The 15819-nt window shown below is 47.8% G+C and overlaps 2 protein-coding genes across 2 annotated transcripts; both read right to left on the minus strand.

Moving 5' to 3' along the window:
- Positions 1-3268: 3268 nt before the first annotated feature.
- HOXA9 (homeobox A9) lies at positions 3269-6671 on the minus strand. The gene is made up of 2 exons (XM_057365506.1): positions 5785-6671; positions 3269-4680 (listed from the first exon to the last, which is right to left on the minus strand). The coding sequence occupies exons 1-2, from the start codon at positions 6329-6331 to the stop codon at positions 4442-4444; spliced, it is 786 nt and encodes a 261-aa protein (XP_057221489.1). The 5' UTR covers positions 6332-6671; the 3' UTR covers positions 3269-4441.
- Positions 6672-11758: 5087 nt separating this feature from the next.
- Positions 11759-15504, minus strand: HOXA10 (homeobox A10). The gene is made up of 2 exons (XM_057365507.1): positions 14651-15504; positions 11759-13223 (listed from the first exon to the last, which is right to left on the minus strand). The coding sequence occupies exons 1-2, from the start codon at positions 15468-15470 to the stop codon at positions 12949-12951; spliced, it is 1095 nt and encodes a 364-aa protein (XP_057221490.1). The 5' UTR covers positions 15471-15504; the 3' UTR covers positions 11759-12948.
- Between the last annotated feature and the right edge of the window lie 315 nt (positions 15505-15819).

A 15819-nucleotide genomic window follows, 5' to 3' on the forward strand; every position in this document is an offset into this window, starting at 1 on the left:
ATATAATTTTACTGCCCAAGGAAAAAAAAAATTAATCATAGTAAGTTTAGCAATGCCATTGRAGACAAACATTTGATAGGAAGGCTCTTGTTAGAAAGCAGGGAGTGGCTGTTAGTCTTTATCCCTAGAAAGAATTAAATCTTTGAATCAGTGCAAGGAAAAACTAGCTCAGTGCGTTCCTCCCCAGTGCTGAATTTCGATATAAAGAGCTTAGCTTTGAATTAAAGAAATGTAAGTAAGATGCAGAGAAAGTAGTTGTGTTATTTACGGAGTACTATACAGCTATTTGTTTAGTTGTCTGGCTTAAACTTACGAAATACAACGTTTATACTTCAGCCCACATTTTATGTTTCCTTTCCTTCTGCATTTATTTTCCTTCCAATTACTTTTTTTCCCCCGTCTCCTTTGACAATTGCCATCTGAAAATATTCCACAACTCCACACTAAGCCTCATTCTCAAGACGTGGAAGCCAACAAAAGCAAAGCGGCAAAAAATCGGAAAACGATTCGAGGAAACAAAATAGACGGCGAGAACAAGTTAGGAATGACTTTGAGAGACGCGTCAAGTTTGCAGAGCATCAGCCTTCTCACATCTGTGTAATATAATCACAACGGGTCCCACAGAGCTGAAATTGCTTCGGACACAAGAAGGGCTTTTTATTTGTATCAAAGACAGCTGTTGAAGAATTTCACCCGCCGTTAAATAATTTTCAAACGAGATTTTTGCGGCACTGCCGGCTCCCCGCACGGCCGTGTCTCAGCCACGCGGAGCGGACAAGGGCATTGGAAAATCCATCGGTTGACCCCAGAGCTCCAAGGGTGTAGTTCTTTGGGAGCTCTCGTCCCAGGCTGAGCCGGGGAGACCCTCTTACATCCTGCCCGARCCCTTCAGTTCCCCCTTCCTCCCAATATTTCATTTCACACCGTCCCTTCGGGAAATGAGGAYACCCTGTTTGCAGGCTCAGAGCTTCACCAGGGAAGGGCAAAGGTTTGGAGCAAAAGAGAGAAAGAGGAGCTGGCAGTTCGGTGCCAGGGCTCCATCCGTCTCTATCACATAATAGGAAACGTTTCCATATTTTGAGAATAATAAATGCCCAGTGTGTCCTCGGYGCAGGTTAGGCTTTACTTTTGCCACGAGTGCACTGAGCGTGGCCAGGGGGTAAATGCCACCCTGACGGCGCCCGACTGGGATGAGGCAGGAAAAAACTCGGGGATAAGTGGCGGGGGGGAAGCACCCTCAAACCTGTCGGCCTTTGCTAAAMCCAACCCGGCGCTTCCAAGGGCAGTTATGCTCCCATAAAGTCGACATTTTAGGAGCTTTCGGGGAGGCGGCCGAGCGCTTGATGGCGGAGGGCTGCCGGGCTCTCTTTCGCGGGCTCACAGCGCCACCTGCTGTCACTCGGCCGYCACAGCCGGCCCGCCACCGCCCTGCCCGGTCCGCCGGAGCCCGCGCCTCTGCCCGCCAGCCCACGGCAAGATAAATGTCCACCTTCCAGCCTGGATTTAAGCACGGGAAGGCCAATAAAAGGTTGTTATTTCCGCTCTCCCGCTTTATCTAAAACAGCCAGACAAAACAAATGAAAAGGCTTTTGTAGAAAACCTTAATTGTGGCTGGACAGTTGTAAACTCATTAAGAGCCGAATTCCAGACAGTTTGCAGACCCGTCATTTATTACACACTCTTAATGCTGATTCTTTGAAGTTGCCTCTGTCTGCAACAACAGAGGGCGTCCCAGCATCCCCAAATACTGGCTCAGGGATCAATTAGGGGCTTTTTTGTGTGTGTACACCAGAACGAGCTCCCTTTTGCTAATTAGAACTCATCAAATCTTACCTCGGATTTATTTCCTTTTTTTTTTTTTTTTTTTTTTTTTTAAGGTGTAGTGGAAGACATTTTCTTCCTCCCGCAGTTCTGCACATCTGTAAACTCCTTACCGGCTCCCTAAGTTTTGTCTTTAGCCTTGCAGCGTTTTACACCCCATAAACGGTTACAGCMGTCATTTTCTTTTATTGCACTCTAGTATGGCTCTGAATTTTCCTAACAACAACTTCTGCCAAGACCGTGAGCGTGTTCCATCCTATTTTGCTTTAAATACCTATATATTTATATATATTACATATAATAATACATATATATGTAAAGGTACCTTAGTAAAACAAGAAGGATTTTACTGATATTCGCCATATTTGCAAACAAGGGTCGGTGAGGTGTAGAGCCGTGCTGCGATTCATGTTATGGAGGATTTCCACTCYGAGCAGTAAGATGTCCGCCCAAAACAAGGGTAAATTTCAGCAAGCTCATASACTTTGCTATTTTCTTTTGTTGCTGAGTTTGGCTTGGCTTGGGGCGGCGGGGGAGGGGTAGATGCAATGGGGAGGGGGTGTATGGAAACCTTCCGCTCCAAAAAAATCTTCTCTTTTTAAAAATAAATACTATTTTGTCTTTTCTGTTGTAGACTGTTGCCAGCCCACCACTTTCCTTCGCCTAAATCAGCGGCTAAAATTGACGCTATAAATTCTACCATAATTGTCAGTAAAATTTTATCTGTATCTATATCTATCTATAAATACATATATAATCTGAGGCGCTAGTAAAACGCAACGGGGTGTATTTATTTGCCACGGGACATTTAAAAGGGAAAATACCAAACCAAAAGTGAAGACAAGGGAAGGAAAAAGGCGGATGATGTTTGAAATAACATATTTGGCATGGGCAATTATCTCTAGAAGAGAATTTGAAATTCGGTGGTAAGGCGAGCCTTCTCTCAGGGGTTGTGGAAGCACACTTAGCGCTGGTCATTTTCTGTGGAGGCTAATTAACAATCTCAGTTTAAATGTCGCTGCCTGAGCTGATTTACATTATTGTCCGTACTAAAGAACGTCGGACATTTTGGTTTGGTCCCAGCTCCCCCGCCCTGCCGGCGAATTTTATTAAAACGATGTTAGCGCGGCACCGTGCCCCGCTGCCATCCAAGGGGCTCCCTCCGCACATGCTAAGCACCAGCTTACCGAATCATACTCGCAGGGGGGGAAGAAATATCTACCCTCAGAGAAGCTATGACAATTAGGACCCGAATCTGTCCGTTTAGGATGAAAATAAGCCAAAATTTGCATCACCTGGGGGCTGCATTTACAGAACTATGGGTTTGCCTTGGCTCGAAAATAATATAACTCCTTGCCTCACCTCCACAGCTGCCCTAGCCCTGCCACATCTGCTGGCGAGATTCGGTGTGCTGTGGAAGGACCTTTCCTTAAAAATGTTAAAACATCACAAAATATAAAAGAATCAATATATTTTATTTGGCAAAAAGTTAAATATCATTTCAAGACAACGATTTGGTCAGTAGGCCATGAGGTAACTATTTCAAAATAGACAGCGTACGTTCTGCATCAACATAACTTCCCAGATTTTTTTTAAATCGATACAAATTTACAATAACCAAATGTAGGTTTTTATAATGTATAATTTATTATCAATAAAATTAACCTTCATTACAATAACCATCAAATCATTCGATTAAAATTCAAACACAAACCATAGGTAGTTACCCTTTTCACATATACGTATAGCTCCGAAATCTGCTAACTGCTCACTGGTGCAAAAACAATATTTAAGCTAGTCTGTTTATTTACCTTTTTTTTTTTTTAATATATAGATTATATATACAACCGACAAAGACAGTACTATATATATATCAACTGTGCATACTAAAATGACTTGCTTCATATTTTGAGAACTGTAATTCCCAGACATCCGAACGAACGTTTTTCTACCTTTTTTTTTTTAATTATTTTGCATTGGGATATATATAATATATATATTTTACAATCAAAGGTTAACTGTCTAATTATACAGAAAAGACTTAATACACTACAGAGCTATACTCTATGCAATTTTCATAATAAACAACCTGAGTTCAAATTGAATTCTAGCTTACACCATTACATCCGGTACAGCACCCAAGCACATAAATTGAGTCACAAACATAATTACCACAATAAAACACAGTGTTCAAGTATTAGAGCAGAGATCTCTCTGCCACGCAAAGAGCGAATAAAATTAACTACGTAGACTAAACTATACAGTCCGTAAATAGTTGTGCATTATGAAAAGGTAGTTTTTTTCTTTTTTTTTTTCTTTCCATAAGTGAAGAAACAGGTAGATTTATACAAGCTAGTTAAACAGCCTTTTCGTGCTAATGCCCCCTTTTTCTTTCCTATTAGAAAATTAAAAGTCTTACTGTACCTCTCCTGGCAATCTGGCCTCTGTGACTATCATTGTACAATCATAATCAGAATTTGCCAAGGGGAAAAATGAGGCCTGGACCCAGACGCATTGCATGGCAGGGCTCGAGGGGATGATGTTTTTGTCTGTTTTAACTTTTTTCTTTTTTTTTTTTTCTTTTACTTTACGCGTTTTCAATTTAACCCACGGGTCACCATTATTCGTCCTTCGCTCGATCTTTGTTGATTTTCTTCATTTTCATCCTCCTGTTCTGAAACCAGATTTTCACTTGTCTCTCTGTTAAATTGAGGAGTCTGGCCACCTCATATCTACGGTCCCTAGTGAGATACATATTGAACAGAAACTCCTTCTCCAGTTCCAGAGTCTGATGCTTGGTRTAAGGGCATCGCTTTTTCCTGGTGGACCTTGCGTGGAGCCAGTTTGCAGCTGGATTATCTACAACGAAAACAACAGAAGTTCAGGCTGAGGGGGAGAGTAGGGGGTGGAGGGAGGGGGCTGGGAGGGAGATCCACGCAGAAACAGCCGATCAGGTGTCCCGGTATTCGTGTTTAGGACGTGGCTCTCATTTCCCCAGGCACAGAGGATCGTGAGGCACAAAGGACTCCAAAATACAGACACATGGGGAGGTCACACGCAACCACACGCGGCCAAGCCCCGTTGCCCCCGCCTACCCTCGCCTTTTTTATTGTTAGTAGAATACAATTTTAAAATACTTTCTCCTCCTCTCTCTCTAGCTCCCTCTCTCCTTCCTGGCCTCCCCACACCTCAAACTGCCAGCCCGGGGAGTGATCAGTCAGACCAACATGTCATCGAAATTGTTTCTCTTTTCAATTTCTACCTTCTCCTGTGTCAGCCCTGGCAAGACCCAGGGAGCTGGCGAGTTAGCCTATAGCTGGCATAATTAAACCCTCGCCCTCTTAGGACCCTTATTCGCACGGCGTTAATCGCGATAGTAATCCCGAGGCGCTCTGCCACCAGTCTCGTAGTCCTGGGAGCATCCAGCCCGGGGTTTTCCACCGAGTARACGAAGGGGGGAGGGGAGAGAATCAAGTCAACTGAGAGGTTTCTGTTCTCAGCCCAGCAATAGCCGCCCTGGCCTGAGAGCCGTCTCAAAAAAGATCAGATTCACATCCAGTGCTTTCTAGGCACCCTCTCCCCGGCGTCTGCCCACGCCTGGGAACGCGGCGAGGGAGGAGGATGTCTGGGAATTCACGTCCTGCTGAGTTTGCTGGTGTGGCAGGAGCGGGGATGGGCGGCTATTGCATTTCTCTCTCTCTCTCTTTTTTTTATGTTTGTTTAAGTTGCTGTTGCAGGGTGGGTTTTTGTTTTCTTGTCAGCCTGGAAAGCCAGAGCCGTCCTAGATCCCGTTCGAGCCTGAGAAAGGCAGCGCTGGCTTTTGCAGATGGCAGACCCCGGCGGGCTGGCGAAGCGGCGGCAGCAGCGGCCAGCGTTCGGCCGCGTAATTAGCCCCAAAGCCTCGACACCTCCCCGCGGCCGGCGCAGAGCCCTGAAGTCCATTACCCTTGCCGTCCCACTTACTTGGATCGATCTGCGGTTTCTCTCCGTTTGCCTCACTTTCTCCATTGCTTTCAGAGAATGCGCCTTCGTGGCATTGCTTATCCCTATCAACTGGAGGAGAACCACAAGCATAATCAGAGAGAGACAAAGTGTGAGTGTCAAACGTGGTACAGTCAGCCCTCCTGGCCGCCAGCGGTTCAGGTTTAATGCCGTAATGCCTGCTGGTAGGTAACCCGGGGAAAGACAAGGAGCCCGGCACAGGCTCAAGCCACGAACGCATGTACCTGCCGTCGGGCGGTGCCACGGGCGCCTGGTGGTGCGCGTAGGGGTGGTAGACGGCGGGGACGCCGCTGGCGCCGGCGGGGTGCGCGGGGCTCCAGGGGGGGCCGAAGACGGGCGCCTTGGGCTGAAAGCTGCAGGGGGCCAGCTCAGGGTGCTCGGCCAGCGCCGCCGGCCGCGGCGGCGGCCCCAGCGGGGCGGGGGCGTAGCGGGGCGCCGCCAGCTCGTCCCCCTCCGGCACCAGGAAGGAGTCCACGTAGTAATTGCTGAGGGTCCCGGGAGCCGACATGGCGGGCGGGCGGGCGGCGGCGGACCCGCCGCGGTTCGGGGCTGCGGGTTTCACGTAACAACTTGGTGCTGGCGGAGAAGTAGAGTCAGTAATAAGTTGAGGGCAGCGCAGGCGCCCATTGGCTGCGCSTGTCACGTGGCGGGGGAGCAGAACAATAAAGTATAAATCAGTCCGCGGGCTATTAATGGGTCAGTGTTTTCCAGCCATAATTTTTATAGCGAGGCCATATGTTTTTATGCAAAGGGATATTTGAGTTATACGGCGGGGTTTGTTTTAATTGCGGCCAACAGAGATTAAAAGATCAGATTCCGTATTACAGCCCCCCTTCCCTCTTTCTCTCTCCCTCTCCCTCTCTCTCTCTCTCTCCCCTCTTTCTCTTTTTCTTTTTTTTTTTTTTTTTCGTTTAAGCGGACTATTTTATATCATAATTAATCATCCCATCAATGGGTCGTGTTCTCCGCGAAAAAAAATTCTCGCCACCCTTGTGATCGGAGACCTTCACATAAAATGATACAATAACTGAGGCAATAAAAAGAGCAAAATAGTAGTTGCGGTATACTGTATTTAAATATACATTTATTATATTTCATAAGGAGTTATTGTTTCGGGAGCCACGGGGTTGTTATTAAGTCAGTAACTATGAGCGCGCTCATTTGCATCGCTGTGTTTCACAGCAGTAAAAATTTACGAGTGCTTGGAAAGGTTAAATTATACTATTGTGTTTAGTTTGGGAACCCACTGTAAATAATACCGTTCCGTTCGCCTCAGAGCTGGCAGCGGAAAGTCAAATTCAACGTATCCCCTTTCCGAAACCCCGACGCAGAGCCGGCCCTCCCCGCCCGGCCGGAGAAGGACAGGGGCAGGCGCTGGCTCGGTATTTAGCCTGGCCCGCACCAAACTGCACTTCACCACCCCACCCCGCCGGGCACGGGGCGGCAGTGACCGAAACACCCTCCTCGTCCTCCCCGCCGCCCCTGCCCTTGGACCGGGACCCCCTCGCCAGGCCGGGAAGGCGAGCCGGGGCTGGGCGGCGGTGCGGCGGCGGCCGGAGCGGAGCCGCCGTCCTGGCCGGGAGGGAAGAAGCGCGGGCAGAGCCGGGCGGCGGTATTTATCACCACAATTAATTCTTCAACTGTGCAGGGAAGCAGCGGGGGGAAAGGGGAGAAAATGCCCCGTCTCCCCTCTGCCGAAAGGCACCCTGCTTCTCCAGGCGGCTATCAAAGGGGCGTTCGCAGTCGGCCGTCCCGCATTCTGGTGAATCAAATTTATGTGCAAATATAGTTATTTATTTGCTGGCACCTCCTGTGACTGCAGGACACACGCTAGCGGCATCGGAAGCCGAGCGGAGGGTTACAATCCTCCGCARAAGGAGGGGAGGGTGCGCGGGGGAAAGTAAGAGGCGGCCAGATCCAAGTCCAGTGTTAGGAATTAAAGTCGTGGCTGAGCGCTTGGCAAACATGCCTGCGACTCCCTGGTTTCTCCCTGGCGGACATTCACGCTGTTTATCCCCGTGGCTGGCGAAGGAGCGCGGTCACTAAGATGCAGGGGGCACAAAAAATATCTRTGAGAGGCTCAATTTACTCGAAATATCTTGTATTGAAAATAGAGCCCAACAAATGATAGGGACGACTGAGCAATTATTAAAATCGCGACTAAATATTGTGCATGCGAAAGTGTGGTTCTAATTAGTTTTACATCGCTTTGTGGGTTGTTTCTCTCCCTCTCTCTTTAACTCTCTTTTCTTTTTCTTTTCATGTCTTCTCAACAGTTTAATCCGAAATCTTACAGAGGTCCTATTTTAACACCGCTCTCTCCCACATTCAAAATTACAAAGGCCCATAATGAAACTAYGATCCCCCATTAGATTTCGAAAATTGTGGAACAGTTGCAAGGTCTCAGTAAACAAGGGGCTAGTTATTTCCTAACAATTTAAAAAATGCAAATAAAGCTTTCTCGGCTTCCCCCCCGCACACACACACACCCACACCCCTCCCCATTGTATAGACACTCCGTAATAGAAAAAAAAGAATTGTATTTCTTTCCTGGAAAGACGGAACTCCACGTCATTTGTATTTATTATTAAGAGTCAGCTGTGGTGAAATGTGATTGTAGAACTTCCTTTTTCCATTCAGAAAAAATAATCTTAGCTGCAGGAGTCCTGGATGTTTATATTCGAATTTGGGTTCTCAACTTCAGCAGCGGGTTTCATTTTTTTGGTTCCTCACCAAAGCTAATAGCAAATGAATAACAATAACAATAGCGTTTAAAAGAACGTGACTGCATTTTTATTTCCCCTGTAAAATTCCGCATTTGTTCACTGCCAGCATCCAATAGGCAGGAGAGGTTGCACAGAAAGCAAGAATAAAATAGAGCAACTAATTAGACATTTTTCACGCGGTCACGTTGCTCATAGTAATGCTGGGATATTCGACTCTTTTATCACAGTTTTAGATCCATTTTCACCCAAAGTACATTTTTCATACGAGCCACGAAGGCGATTTGGCTTCGAGCAATTTGCTTTGCAAATGACTTAAGGTTTTGGTGACTTCCACCTTCTGGGGCAAAAGACCCCAAACAGGGCAGAAACMGACATTCACATAAAAATGTTATATGAAACCGGAATTCCCAGCAACGAAGCGCTGCTGGAGCGATCGTGTCCGAAAAAATACTCCCCGTCCTCAATCCCAATATAACCGAATTAGCAGAGCTCCCATTCCGCTAGCTCTGACCCCTGGCTGCATTAGGAAGGATCCCGTCGGTTTTTAAGCKGGGCGGCATCTGCAAGCCCTGTTTCGTTAGCCACGCACCACGGAGGCGCGGAGCATACGCGGGCGCGGGACGGGAATCCGCGGGCTTTGGCGATCTCTTCCGAACGGGAAGTTCAGGATCGCCTTCCCCCAGGGTTTCCTGCCACTGCAGACCTCTCTCACGGAACCAGTGTTGGTACGAAAGAACGGAGGGATTTTGGCACAGCGAAGAGAAAAAAATGATTGAGAATTTAGAGGAAGCAGTCCAAAATCRGGATGAGGCGATTCAAAAGGAATTAAAAGGGCAGAGGTAAAAAAGGCCGTACAGGCACGTACAGACACAGACACTGTAAATACACTCTTCCAAATGTACACAGACCCTGCAGATAGCCCGTCAGACCTTGTGAGTAGCGCCAAACACAAGCACTTAAATTTGACTGCAATGCAGAGCTCTGCTCCTGCCCCAGCCGAGGGCGTCTGCATTTCTAAGAATGACTGAAATCCGCTATCCGAACTCATTTGAGATCCTGCATCCCAGCCTGAAGTTTCGAAAAAGTTTTTAGGTTTTACTATYGTTATTTTTTCAAGGCAAAAATAATCACGACCATTAAAAAAACTTTAAAAATAAAGAAATGCGCAACGAGTGAGTTTTCTGTCTTTTCCCCCGCCCTTCTTTCCGCCGCAAAGGGTGCTCCGCTCCGCGGCCGCGCCGGCCCTGGCTGCCGGCGGAGGGACCGGCGGGAGCCCGCCCATCGCCCGCGGTCGCGCTGCGAACACAAAAGGCGGCGGTGGCGGCGACGGCAGCGGGCCCGGAGAGGTCGCTGTTGCCCGATCCGCCGCCGCGGAGAGACCGCACCGCAATCGTGATCGTAACCGAGGCCTTGCGGGCCGCGGGGCAGCCAGCGCCCCCGGGCAGCCCCGGGGTAGCGGGCCCGACGGCGGAGGCGCGGAGCCGGCCGAGCCCTGCRCCAGGCTCCGGCAGCCCCAGCCACYYCAGCACGGGGGCCGAGAGCAGCCGGCGAGGCCGGGCACCCTCCGCGAGTGGGTACAGCCGGCCGCGGGCGCTGCGCTCCGGGCCCTTGCTTTTGATGACGCCTGGAGCGGGGCCGGCAGATTTGATCTCTCCCCACCCTCTCCCCCGGGCACGCTTTCAGGTCTCTTGGTTTTTAATAAATCCAGACTGAAAAATAAAACAGCCACCCACCCCACCCCCCGGCCCCCCGAGCTAGACCCACTCCGAGCGGAATGCAAAAACGCACCTGACCTTGAATGCAGCCAACGAGATATATTAAAAACCCGCAAGCAGGCAGGGACTCGCTTAGGAGCTATCTAACCTTGAAGAACTTGTCAAGCTTCCCCCCTCGGCTGCCGTGTTTATCTGAGGAATCAAAGGAGGCTCCGCTGCAGATGGGAAACAATGGCATTGGGACTTGACGCCTACAGTTCACTTCAGCGCTAAGATTTCTTCGGGCAGAAAGGACCCTCGCACCAAGCATACCTGGTGATGATATCAACTGAAGTAATTAAGGCAGTTTCGTGCTGTAGAGAGAAAGGTGGAGCCCCAACAACATGAAACTACCTAAACCACAGAGCAGTTCTCAGGCGCTAATTATTACTTTCCCCAATGCCGTGGTCCTTAACGCAAGGATCCCGCTATGAAAATAAAACCAGAAACGTGACTAAAACATCCCTCTCGCCCTCCCGCCCACCCCACCGGCGCCCCTCCGCGCCCCCCGGCCAGCCTCGGGTGGGTTAATGAAAACAAGAGTAAAATATAATAACAACCACCCACACACGCGCGCTCGGGCAGCTTTCSCCTTTCCATGCAGATGTAATCGGGGGAAAAAGGGCCGTGCACGACAATGTTACATCACGAAAAGCTAACGGCTCCCCAGAAGCCCGGGTTCAAAGTCTATCCCCCCTCCTCCCGGCATACAAATACCCTTGCAAGGAAGCATTAGCTGTCTCTTTCCTTCCAGCCTTCCTTTTGCCTTCCCTTTGTGTAAGACCCTTATAGATAAACATGCAGCAAGGAAGAGAGGATGAAAAAAAAAAAAAAAAAAAGGCAGCCTGTGTAGCCTGTGTAAAATAAGCTCTTCCACATGCAGCCAGGTAGGGAATAGTCTTGTCTAGAGGGGCCCGCTGGCAGGGAGGCGAGGTTGGGGTTCCCCCCTCCCCATGAGCTCACCTTTACGATTTCTTCTCAGCCCTGAGATAAAGCTAGAATTTTGTCAACGTCCTCTGGAGTTAAAGATCTCCTCACACTTGTAGGTGTTCAATTAAAAGGAAAAAAAAAAAAAAAGGAAAGAAATATATCGTTTCCCTACCCTCAAGAAATAGTAATTTGCTTCCTCAGTCTATGCAGTTCCTCAGTCAACTGAAACCACTCGTTCAAGACAGCAACAATCCAGATATACTAGCAAGTCATAAAACTGAACAAAAGCCGACAAACCTTAGAGCACCATCGCTATATGGCCCAGACAAATTACGACCGTCTAGGTAATATTTAAATAGATTCCTAAAGTAATTGCAGGGGGTTTAGGCAACTATTCCTGTTGTAAAAGTTCTCGAAGACATAAAGTAGAACCTGAGGATGAACAGTCACAAAAAGAGGTAAAATTAAAAGGATTCATTCCACTTTTTTTTTTTTTTATTCTTCTATGAGAACATAAACATCGTCTTTTTCACGCACAGCAGCATTACAATATTAATTTATTCCGATTTAAGGTAAGAACTAGATATAGCTAGAACTAACATTTATAATAATGATAGAATGCATTTGCTTAAAACAGTATCGCCATTTTAATAATAATAGACATTTATCCATATCTGTATTTATAGCTTTTCCCCTTCTTTTTTTTTTAATTTTTTTTTTTAATTTTTTCACCTATATGATTGACCCTTTAATGGATGTAACTTCACAGTATAAAGGAAGACAAATATATTCTCCCTCGCAATCTCAGACTCCGGCTCAGAAAGTCCATCTGATATTCAGGATATATACTTTTCAGTGAAATTAGTGAGGAAAAAGTGACTATTTTCTTCTCAAGGGGGAATTTCTGTGTGCTTGTCATGCGTTACCAATGGTAACGTTATATATAGACACAAAAGAAAATCACCAAATTCACATATTTAAGCAAAACTACATTAAGTAAATATCTACAACCAGCGAGAGAAATTCAGAGGTAAGTGTAATAATTTAGTCCATGAGTAAAACGAACTCTTTTATACCTTTAAAGAGAAGGTATTTCATTTTCCTGGCCAATTTTAAAGCTGTAATATTGATTTTTAAGGTAAAGTAAAAAAAAAATTAAAAAAAAAATAAAAACAACCCAAAACATCGCTCCTAACACCCGTTCCCGTGAAACCCTTTTAAGGATGCCTCCATTTCATTATTTGAAGTCCTGCTTTTCGAAGGAAAAAAGGGGGAGGGGAAGAAAAGGAAAACAGAGAAGGGGAAAGCTCCCAGTATATAGAAATATGGCAACGCTTGAACTCTTCATTGTGCAGCTTCGTACAGTCCAAGTTACAGCTCTGATATTCTAAAAGAATGCACCTTTAACCAAGATTGTTTACTTTTCAGAGAGAGAGATAGGGGAAAACATATTTGCAGCTCCTGAAATGGTATTTCTGCGTTTCAAAGCTTAGACGAACAAATTGGCCCCGGGAAAGACTGAAGGAAGAGGGGAGGTTCACACACGGCATTTTGTGCTTTAGCGTGACTTTAGTCCGCCCACCCCAAAGCAGCTCTTAAGAGGTTAAGGACATATTGAGAGCGCCTAAAATCGTTAATCCATACAGGTGCGGATGAATACAGCCTAGGAAAATGATACTGGCTCTTTAAACCATAAAGATATGTTTATAGGTTCATCAAGAGAAATTAAAGTTGGCTGTGAGCTCCCGAATCCTATTCTCTCTGTTCATTTTCTTCAGTTTCATTCTGCGGTTCTGAAACCAGATTTTAACTTGTCTGTCTGTGAGGTGGACTGTGCGGCTGATCTCTAGGCGACGCTCACGAGTCAGGTACATATTGAATAGAAACTCCTTTTCCAGCTCGAGAGTTTGATGCTTGGTATAGGGGCATCGTTTCTTTCTGCCACTTTTTGCCGTGAGCCAGTTTGCTGCATTTTCTCCTTTTGAATTGCCTAGTTTTGAGAAAGTAAAAAATGGACGTTACCATCGGGTAGGAGGCAAAGAGCTCTGGGTGAGAGGGTGGAAGAAGAATCTGTGCGWGTGACTGTGTGTGTGGTGGGCTCCCTCCGCCAGCTGGGGACAGTTGGAATGTGGGGTATCCTTGAGGCAACCGAGAGCTTCGAAACGGTTTCCCAAAGGTTTTAGATATGTCCGGGTAAGAACTGCCACTGATCAAAAACCTCCGGACAGCCCCTGACGGAGCTGCGTGTTCCAGAGTGTAGTTTATCTCCGACCCTCTAAAACGAGCTACTACCCTCTCCCTGTCGGCCATTCCGAGCCCTCTGGTACTGGGGGCAGCTTGGTGAAGGGCCTGCAGTCTTATTTCCTCCAACCCAGACACCTGCTCCCAAAAAAMCCACAAAGCCTCTGGATCCAGACTTTGTTAGTGTGCTACGGAGGTGGAAAACAAGGTGAGCCGGTGAGACAGAGCCTCCCCGCCTTCAGTCCCTGCCTGTCGGGAGTTTCGCCATGGCCTTCTCTTTTCCAACCATTTCAGGGAAGAAAAGATACAGTAGTAATAATAACAATAATAAAGAGTTTCGAGGTGATTTCTGTCAGTGGAACTGGCTGGGAAAGAGGTAACACCAGTCCCTTGGTGGCTCCGAGTGGTTAGTGGTTTGGGGTTGGCTCTCTAATAGTTTTTTACTGAACCTTTTTTTTTATTTTTTTTTTAAATACTACTTTCCAACGGTTCGCCTGAAAGGAATAACAGGGTGTCTGAAATACGGACAGAGAGAAGCTCCTGAAAAGTCTGTCGCCCGGGGAAGGGGAGTTTTTTTTTTGTCATGGGGACCCGAAAGGGAAATAAAAAAGGAAATGTATAAATAACAGCTATGTTATCTAGTGTAGATGCTGAAGAATATTCGCTGYGCATTCATCAGTCTAATTTGATAGCAGCTCATAGATGGATCATTTCAGTGCGGCTGTTATTCCGAAAAGCATTCTGGATCGTAAAATATAACTTACCGCGTTAATAGGTTTATTTATTGGCACTGCCTATTGCTTATTTTGGATGCTTTACAAACATCTCTGTTATCTGGTAGGCACCTTCACATCACGGGGGAGAGATTGATCTTGTTTTTCTATATGTTTAAGCAGCATGCAGGCTAAAGTTGCCCAGAGCGGAGGCTCTAAGGGTTTTAAACTATAGGATGGACATTAATTTTTACGGCAACCCCATGCCCGAATATTATAAAGTTCAGAAGGTCAGTCTGAGCAGCGCTTCTTGGCAGCCCCGCGGGGCAGCTGGGATCCTCCTTTCGCATCTCAATGCCGCTATGCTCCTCAACAGCTAATTTTTTCCCTTTCTTGCTTTCTTTCTTTCTTTTTTTTTTCTTTTTAATCATCACTACCACCGTCACCATCATCATTCGCTTACCTACAGGCTCTTTCTCGGGAGAAGCTTTGCTGTTCTCTGACGGAGCTGGAGAGAGCTCCTCTGCGGTGGAAGACGAAGCCTGAGTCTCATCCTCCCTCTGAGAGACGCACGCCAAGGGGCTTGGGGAGCGTTCCTCATCCTCCTTCCTCCCCGCGTCCGGGACGGGAGGCAAAGATGGAGGCGTCTGGAAGCGGCCGGGGGGCTGCGGAGGGAAAGGGGCAGCCCCGGCTGGCCCCGCGCCGTAGTTCTTGGAAGTGCCATAAGCCTGGGAGAGGCGGAAGTAGCCCGGGACGGGGACCCCGCCGCCGCTGCTGGCCGGGCTGACCTCGGCACTCAGCCGGGGAAAGGGAGCGAGGTCTGTGGCGGCCGAGCCCTTGGGGCATTTCTCTGAGTCATAGAGGCAGTAGGAGCTCTCCTCCTTAATGCTTGGAGCGAAGGAGCACGAGGTGGCCTGCTGGCTCTCCGGCTCTTCCATGCGACAGGACCGGGGGGGATCTAGCCACACTTCCATCCCTGACACGTAGGAGTGCGAGCTGGGGACCATGCTTTGAGAAGTACCTTCATTGCGTTTGCTCAGAACGGGGAAAAGTCCGCAGCTTTGCAGCCCGTAGGACAGATCGGACGCCTGTGGCAGGTAGATACCACTGTTGGGATAGTAGCCGCCTCCGCCTCCGCCTCCGCCTCCTGCTCCCGCCGCTTCCCCTCTGCCCGAGCTGATCAGGGAGTCTACCAAAAAAGAGTTTGCAGCCGGGCTCTCGGAGCATGACATTGTTGTGGAATAATTTGGCGAAGGGAGCAGATAGCCCTTTCTGGCTGACATTTCTTGTGCAAAACATGCTGAATATGATGAGAGATACCCCCGCACCACGGCAGGCGCCTGCAGCCAATGGAAGCCCGGGCCTCCCCAGCAACCCCTCCCCGTCTGGTTTCGTATGCACAGAGCTGCTCTCAGGTCGACCTCTGAATTTGGAAGATAGATGTATATTAATGTGTAATATGGATTTCCATACACACGGGCGCGCGCGCTTCGACCACATGGGCGAACGCCTGAGCCCCGGCAGGAGCCGAGCTCCCGAGAAGGGGAAAGGGAAGGGGAAGGGGAAGGAGCTGGTTGTGCTGGTACTGGCTCCAAGTTTTGCTCCCCTCTTATCACACGCACCGCTATAAAA

Source organism: Malurus melanocephalus, unplaced genomic scaffold (genome assembly GCF_030028575.1).
Source record: "Malurus melanocephalus ecotype Western Australia unplaced genomic scaffold, MMel_1.1 scaffold_53, whole genome shotgun sequence".
NCBI lineage: Eukaryota > Metazoa > Chordata > Aves > Passeriformes > Maluridae > Malurus > Malurus melanocephalus.

Excerpts from the sequence above, each read along its gene's own strand:
- HOXA10 (XM_057365507.1), bottom strand. The coding sequence starts at position 15,470 with ATGTCAGCCAGAAAGGGCTATCTGCTCCCTTCGCCAAATTATTCCACA. Across the intron at positions 13,224-14,650 it reads TCCCGAGAAAGAGCCTGTAG|GCAATTCAAAAGGAGAAAAT; the intron begins GTAAGCGAATGA and ends TCTCAAAACTAG.